Source organism: Eriocheir sinensis, unplaced genomic scaffold, assembly GCF_024679095.1.
Source record: "Eriocheir sinensis breed Jianghai 21 unplaced genomic scaffold, ASM2467909v1 Scaffold1271, whole genome shotgun sequence".
NCBI classification, from domain to species: Eukaryota; Metazoa; Arthropoda; class Malacostraca; order Decapoda; family Varunidae; genus Eriocheir; species Eriocheir sinensis.
Window position 1 is genome coordinate 78,031 of NW_026110597.1, and position 8,377 is coordinate 86,407.

General features: G+C 50.2%; 1 protein-coding gene across 1 annotated transcript; it reads right to left on the minus strand.

Annotated features, from left to right (window-relative positions):
• Positions 1-2,195: 2,195 nt before the first annotated feature.
• Positions 2,196-4,740, minus strand: LOC126989720 (uncharacterized). Its single transcript, XM_050848333.1, has 2 exons — positions 4,684-4,740; positions 2,196-4,478 (listed from the first exon to the last, which is right to left on the minus strand). Exons 1-2 carry the CDS (start codon positions 4,738-4,740, stop codon positions 2,196-2,198), a joined length of 2,340 nt encoding a protein of 779 aa, XP_050704290.1.
• Positions 4,741-8,377: the final 3,637 nt, after the last annotated feature.

Genomic DNA, 8,377 nt, shown 5'->3' on the forward strand with positions numbered 1-8,377 from the left:
CTTTCAGGAGTACATCAGGGATGAGTGAAAGATCCAGGTATAGTAGTAGGTCCTTATTGCTACAAAATACGGTACAGGGAATACAGAGACACGGCTCCTCTCCGTCAGTGAGGATAGCCGGGCGCCAACTGAGATGGGCAGACTCTGGCTGAGTTGCCAGACGTCGCTGTATATCCTATCTTACAGTATGTATACATCTATGGATATACAAATTCCCATCATACATCTCCCTCCCCCCTTCACGCTCGTAGTTTCAATCTCGAGCGGACTGCTTGCGCTGGAGTCTTGCAGATCGACGGGGCTCAGCAGGCGGGTCATCACCGTCGGACTCACGCTGGGGAAGGGACTCTTCACTGGGATACTGCACAGGGCGGAGGAAGCGACGATTCCGCCAATACACCCGGCCACTAGGGAGACGCACTTCATAGGTCCTCAACCTGCCGATGCCCATAATGACCCCGACCTTGTCCCAGCGGTGGGATGTCGGGTCCTGGATCCTGACGTGCTGGCCAATCTTCAGCCTAGGAAGAGGGTGGGCATGCTGGTCGTACCGAGCTGTAGAATCCTTGGCACGGGCAGCTGCACGGCGGTCGCAGTCTTCAGCCTTGGCCTGCCAGTCCTCGGAGAAGGAGTGCGGTGGGCAGGGACACAAGATCTTAGTGGACGTCCGAAGAGGATCTGGGCCGGTGAGCGTCCAGTGAAGTTGGGAGTGTTGCGAAGTTCCAATAAACCTCGGTCGAACTCTTCACAGTCAATATTGCCGGAGGGCGCTACCTTCATTATGAGATGTTTGACGGTCTTCACTGCGGCCTCGGCATGACCATTAGACTGTGGGTAGTGCGGGGAGGTGACTACATGCCGGACTCCCCATCGGTCCATGAAGTGCCGGAACTCTTGGCTGGTAAACTGGGGTCCTCCGTCGGTGCGCAGGCGAAGGGGAACACCAACCTCTCGGAAGTAGCGGCAGAAGATCCGGATGGTAGTGGCAGATGTGGTATCACCATGACAAGGGACGACAACGGGCCAACCTGAGAGTCTGTCGACGACGACCAAGAAGGACTTCCCTGCTACGACAAAAAAGTCGGCCGACACAGATTCAAAGGGTCTAGTAGGGTTGTCGTCATTCAGCAGAGGTTCCTTCTGCTGGCTAGGCTGGAGAATCTGGCACTGCTCACAGGCTTGAACTGTGTTTGCTATGTCAGAGTTGATTCCCGGCCAGAAGACAGTTTGACTCGCCCGTCGCTTAGTTGCCTCAGCGCCCCGGTGACTGTCATGTAAGCGGGTCAGGGTACGACGACGTAGGGCGGCAGGAACCACAACTCTCACGCCATAGAGGACGAGATCACCGTCGGCGTAGAGTTCGTCCCGTATTTTCCAATATGGGAGCAAGGAGTTGTGAAGGTTATAGCGGTTTGCAGGAAACCCTGAAGTCACACAGTTGAGCAGACGAACATATGCAGGGTCAGCTCTTGCTGCTGCACGGATTTCCTCGAGGGTCTTGTCATCGTCTTCCTCTGTCGCTGTGACGGCCCTCACGGTTACTACGGTCCTAAGGGAGACTGCCGCTTCAGTGCACAGTACCTCGTCTTCAGGCGTAGGGTGGCTGACTGGGGCACGAGATAAAGCATCAGGAATGCAAAGTGTCTTGCCTGCACGCCACACTGCCGTAAAGAGGTAAGGCGAGATCTTCTCCTTAAGACGCTGGAGGCGAGGGTTTTCCACGGCATCCAGTGAGTAGTTATTCAGTATGGGTATCAGGGGACGGTGATCGGTCATCAGAGTGAAGTTTTGTAGTCCCACCAAGTAAAACCTGCACTTGGCCATCGCCCAGACAGCGGCGAGCATTTCCAGCTCGATGGTGGCGTAACGGGTTTCAGCATCGGTAAGGAAACCGAGAGCCACACTGGACAAGTCGTAGATGACCGCTGCCGTGGTCCTGAAGTAATGCGAACCCCACTCCATACAGGCGTGAAGCATCTGTCTGTAGGATGGTAGGTAGGGCCGGATCAAACGATGCGAGAACTGGTGGACTGGAGAGCGCTGTCTTGACTCGGCGGAAGGCTTCGTCATGATCCGCTGTCCACAGAAACTGTCTCTTGGGGCTCAGCAGAGGACGTAGAGGTTGTGCAGCAGAGGAGATGGCAGGGTGAACTCAGCTAACTGATTGACAAGACCTATGAACGACCTGAGGTCTGTTAAGTTAGCCGGGTGGGAAAGTCCCTGATCGCAATGACTTTCTCCTGGTCTGCCGCAATGCCAGCCTCAGAGAGCTTGAAGCCGCAGAAGTTCACCTCAGGTGCGGCGACCACGAACTTGTCCTTGTTGAGTGTGATCCCAAACTCGCGGCACCTGGTGAGTACTTGGTGAATGCGGTGGAGGTGTGTACTGTAGTCTGCATCATACAGTAGAACGTCATCAACCACTTTGACACAATTCTTGACACCTTGAAGAGCCATGTCACCGCGAAGGCAAAAGGCGTCGCCTGTTGCCGCGAAGCCCATCGGTCCCCTGCAGTACTGGAACCGGCCGTAGGGTGTTATGAAGGTAGTCAAGTGCTGGTCCTCCTCAGCTAACTCGATCTGCCAGAAGCCGCAGAGAGCGTCCACCGTCGTGAAGTAGCGAGCTTTGGGATCCACGCTACGAATGGCAGCAAAGGGTGTAGGTGACGGGTGGGCTGGGCGGGACACTTGCTTGTTAAGTTTGGATAGGTCAGTGGTGATACGTACTCCTCCATTGGCCTTGGCAACGGCGACGAGCGGATGGCACCAGTCCGAAGGTTCATCACCGGCAGGCTTGATGATCCCTTGGGCCACCATGGAGTCGAGTTCTTCCTTGACTTGGTCCTTAAAGGCCAGGGGGATCTGACGAGGAGTGTGGATGGCGAATGGTACTGCGGCTTCCTTAAGATGAATCCTCATGGGCGGACCCACCATAGTCTTCAGTGGTGTGGATCCCAGAGCTGCCTTGTCCACCAAAACATCCTGGAACTCCTTCAGGAAGAAGACCTTGGCTTCTGAAGGTGACGTGGTGCTGAAGTCAGGGAGCTCTGTACATCTGTTGACGTGCTTGACTTCCAAAATTGGCTTTGGAAAGTCTTTGGAGATGATGGCCAACTCCTGGCAATGGCCATAAGACAGGAGTGGAGTCTGGATGCCCTCATGTACTCGAATCCTGGCAGAGCAAAACCGCTTGCCTAAGGTAAGGGTGGCCGTGAACGTGCCGAGAGCAGGAGCCATTTCAGAACCATCCGCCGTCAACGTCGTTGTCTGTGGTGGAGGATGTAGGTGACTCCGTGGAATACCTAGACTCTTTAAGTGTTGTGGGCCGATTACTGAGACGTCAGCACCTGTGTCAGGCATCATCTGCAGGTGTGAAGACACGTCCCCGTACGTGAGGAGGACACTGATGTGCTGGGGCGTCTTGGAGTTGGAGCAGGAAGGAGATCCCACACGACGACAACTGTACTGCTTCGTGTCGTTCTGCTTGCTTGAGGCAGGGGTAGCTCCGTCAGTACTTGGAGCGCCTCGTTTAGGCTTCTGGCGATGCTCCTTCTGCGCTGATTTGCAACAGGAGTCGTAGTGTCCAACCCGAGAACAGAGGCGGCACTGCGCGTTGTTAGCAGGACACTTGACTGTGCGTGCAAAGTGACCCTGACGACCGCAGCAGTGACAGGTGCTTTGAGCGGCTGGGCACTGTCCTGCACCGTGCTGTCTTGCGCAGCTCTTGCACGTGTCCACTGTCTTCGGTGCTGTCGTGTGCTGAGGAGACTGCTTACTACTCTTCTGCTTCTTGTTCTTCTGATGATGTGATATGGCTCGCACCCGTTCTGCTGGGGCGCGAATAGCAGTGGTCGCGCACCTGGCGGCCTCGTAGGAGCGGCATGTATTAACGACTTCCTGAAGAGAGCATGAGTCGTCCAGGGATATGAGTCGTTGAACTAGCTCTTCATCCCGAATGCCCATCACGATCACCATCTTGAGTTGGGTTTCCTCGCACTTGGATGACTTGCCAGGACATATGTCAACTTCCTCGGCGATGCGTCGCAGCCTGACGTAAAAATCAGCAAATGACTCCCCTTCCAACTGCCTGCAGCTGAGCAACTCTCTCCTACGTAATGCCTCGTTCCGCAGGCCCTTGATGTGTGACTCCAGAGCATCCAATACCTCGTGAACAGGCTTGTCTGTGGAAGGAGGTATCTGCAGGGTGTGCTCAAGTACTCGTAGTGTTTCAAGGGTCAGGCACATACGTAACTGGATAAGTTGTTTGTCCTGCGGTAGGCTAGACAAATCCACCATCGTTGCATAATCCTGCCAACGACGTCGCCACTCCCGGAAGATCTGGTAAGTTGCATCGGGCTTGAGAGGCGGTGGAGTTTGAGCGGCAGGTTTGTGTGGTGGAAGATGTGGCTGGGCGGGAGGCTGGGAGGTCGCGGCTGCCGCGGCGTCCGTGTCACCGGGGGACGAGGACGGGGTTGGGGACTGCTTGTGAGGTGCCAGCAAGGTTATAAGTTGTTCAAATCTTGCGTTGTCCTCCCGTCTTCTCTCTTCCTCCTCTTGTCGTCTCCGTGATTCGTCCCTGAGCCTTGTCTCCTCCATCCATTTCACAAGGGTCAGAAGGTCCGTGGGTTGTGAGGAATGTGACTGGTCAGCTGTTGCAGGTGAGGTGGAGTGTGGTGGGAGTTGCCGTCTTTTCTTCCTCCTCCACCTCCTGCTTCTTTTTCTTGCCTCGGTTTTGAGACATGGTGAACTTTTCTATGAAACCTACACCAACGGACGTGTCGACCACGCGGATCCGGGTGTAAGTATCATAGAAAAAGTGTTTAGGTGAGGTGGCTTGTGTGCAGTAAGGAGGCAATGTCTGGTGTGCTCAGTGAGCGCGGCCCCAGGTAGGGTGGGCAGGGGGTGGGGTGCGACGTGGTGCAAGGCGGAGACGCGAGCGTTGCAGTTACCCCCTGGACACGAGAGGAGGGGGGGGGTGCGTCTTGCTCTCCTGATGCCACACAATAAACTCTCCAGCCTCCCTTTGTAGGTCACTTGAGGACACTGAAAGGGGGTCGCAAAGCACTGACACTGCACTGAGCACACACACTGCACTGCACAACACCGTAGGAGGCCACAATGCTCCTTACACTGCCTCGGGCGCTGGCTGCTGAGGGGTCTTGGAAGCCGGTTGTGGTCCGTCTTGTTTCCCTGTAGATGTAGCGGGCTGTAGTCACTGCGCCATGTGTTGTGTAGTTCCGTAGTCTTTCAGGAGTACATCAGGGATGAGTGAAAGATCCAGGTATAGTAGTAGGTCCTTATTGCTACAAAATACGGTACAGGGAATACAGAGACACGGCTCCTCTCCGTCAGTGAGGATAGCCGGGCGCCAACTGAGATGGGCAGACTCTGGCTGAGTTGCCAGACGTCGCTGCATATCCTATCTTACAGTATGTATACATCTATGGATATACAAATTCCCATCATACAATAATGATAAAAATAAAGATAATAATAATAATAATAATAATAATAATAATAATAATAATAATAATAATAAAGATAATAATAATAATAATAATAATAATAATAATAATAATAATAATAACAAAATAATAATAATAATACCGTAGTGATAATTATAATCATAATAATAATAATAATAATAATAATAATAATAATAATAATAAATTATTATTATTATTATTTTTAACAATACAAATATTATTATCATTATTATTATTGCTATTATTATTATTATTATTATTATTATTATTATTATTATTATTATTATTATTATTATTATTATTATTATTATTATTATTATTATTATTATTATTATTATTATTGTTAGGTATTGTTATTATTATTATTATTATTATTATTATTATTGTTATTATTGTTATTATTGTTATTATTATTATTATTATTATTATTATTATTATTATTATTATTATTATTATTATTATTATATTATAATCATTATTATTATTACCATATTTATTATAATTATTATCAATATTATTATCATTATTATTATTATTATTATTATTATTATTAGTAGTAGTAGTAGTAGTAGTAGTAGTATTGTTATTATTATTATTATTATTATTATCATTATCATTATGATTATGATTATGATTATGAATATGATTATGATTATGATTATTATTATTATAGTCATTATCATTGTTATTATTATTATAATTATTATTATTGTAGTTTTTTTAATGTTAATAATAATAATAATAATAATAATAATAATATTAATAATAAAACAAATTGTCATAATTATTATTATTGTTGTTATTATTATTATTATTATTATTATTATTATTATTATTATTATTATTATTATTATTATTATTATTATTATTATTATTATTATTATTATTATTATTATTATTATTATTATTATTATTATTATTACTCTCTCTCTCTCTCTCTCTCTCTCTCTTTTATTTAGACATCAAGATACATATGACAAAAGGGGCGGGGAAATTATCTCCATGCTAAAGACGACCCCTGTCTCCAGGTCGCCTTTCTTAAAGCATTGTCACTAGTTGTGCTTGTGCTCAGGCGGATGTGACTAGGGCGGGTAAGTGCGACACCAGGCATGAGTCGCCACCCTCACCTGCTGGGTATCCATTGCCCTAACGCCCACTTCACCCATGAGGGCGTTCCACAGGTGGGCCGTTGTACTCGTGAAGGCCCTCTGGCACCTGACTGTGTGGTTTCTCGGGATTTCAAGGAGATCGTTAGCCACCGTCGCTCTCGTGGTGTGTTGGCTTCTCCTCCAAGGGACCCTTAGTGCCGCCAGGTTAGGTTTATATTGGAGCTGGGCCTTTTGTAGGACTGTGATGGTACCGACCTTCGCCGGTGCCCGAGGCTGTCGAGCATACAGCGGTGGGCGTCCTGCTGGTGATGTAGCTGCTGTCGATGTTGTCGCTGCCGCCACTGGTGTCCATGTGGTCATTACTGCTGAAGGCTGCTGCCATCGCGGATGAGTCGCTTTGCCCTCCTCTGCACTCAGTCCAGCAGCGAGAGGTGACATTGGGCACTACTCATCCAGGAGAGAGGGGAGTATTCAATGACGGGTCTCACCTGTGCTTTGTACAGCCTCAGGAGGCCGTCTGCGTCGAGGAGGTGCCGCACGCGACGCAGGAGTGTTTCCCTCAGGGAGGCTCTGCCCGCCACACACTCCAGGTGGCGGTCGAAACTGAGTCTGGAGTCGATCTGCACCCTCAATATGTTGATGGAGTCCTTGATGACCAGGGTGTCGTCCCCAAACTTCAGCCGTCCCTGCAGGGGTCTGGCGTCCTCCCCCGAACGCGATATGACCATGGCCTGGGTCTTCTCGGCAGCAAACTTGACTTGCCAATGTCGTCCCCAGGCCATGATGTCACCAAGATGGCGGTTGGTGGCTTCGATCACGTCCGCAGTTTCCTCCCTGGTGTAGCTGTGAGACAGGGTGCGTAGACTGAAGCCACTGGTAGGCCACGGAGCAGGTCGTCGAAGTATGCGTTCCAAAGAATCGGACCCAGTACTGATCCTTGTGGAACGCTGGCAGTGATTGGGTAGCTGCCTGACGTGCACCCGTTCACCACGACCCTCAGATTCCGGCCGTGCAGGTAGCTCGAAAACGACGGCAGCAGTTGTCCTGTGATGCCGAGCTGTTCGAGCTTGGCCAGGAGGCCCCTGTGCCACACACAGTCGAATGCCCCACCAATATCTAGGGCAACTACAAGTGAGGGGCGACCAGAATCCAGGGCGTCATGCCAAGACCTGCTGAGCAAGAGGAGGAGGTCTGATGCCGAGCGACCTCTCCTGAACCCGTGCTGACGAGGAGACAATAGATGGTTCTCCTCCAGGTGGCGCGTCAGTTGCTCAGCAACAATCCGCTCCAGGCTCTTGCTAGCAACCGACAGGAGCGAGATTGGGCGGTAGTAGGTTAGGTCTGTGTCCTTTTTCTTTAAAACCGGTGTGACACGAGGCTCTTTCCACAATGTCGGACAGGCTCCTGCACTTAGGCACTGTCTGAAGATACGTGTGAGGGGATGCGACAGCTCCCCTGCATAGTGCTTCAGCAGGAAAGGGCTGATGTCATCCGGGCCTGGGGCTTTCCTGGTGTTGGTGTCTCGGAGGTGCTTGGCCACTGTTTCTTCCGTGATCTCCAGGTTTTCCAGGACAAAGTTACCCAGACGGGGGAGGAAGGGGGGCTGCCTGCCTGGCTCCTCGACAGTCATCTTGCTGCTGAAGTGGGTTGCCAGAAGGTCAGCTTTATCCTGGTTCTCTACTGCCAGGCCCCCTGCAGGCGTCATGAGAGGCTGGATCCTGTCCTGCGTGACGATGCCTTGCCTCTCCTTCACCAAGGACCACCACTGCTTGGGGTCAACTTG

What these genes read in the sequence shown, in the direction of transcription:
- LOC126989720 (XM_050848333.1), bottom strand. Translation starts at nt 4,740, where the DNA reads ATGTCTCAAAACCGAGGCAAGAAAAAGAAGCAGGAGGTGGAGGAGGAA. An exon ending in TGGAGGAGGAAGAAAAGACG is followed by an intron (nt 4,479 to 4,683) that starts GCAACTCCCACC and finishes CCTCACAAGCAG; the next exon opens with TCCCCAACCCCGTCCTCGTC.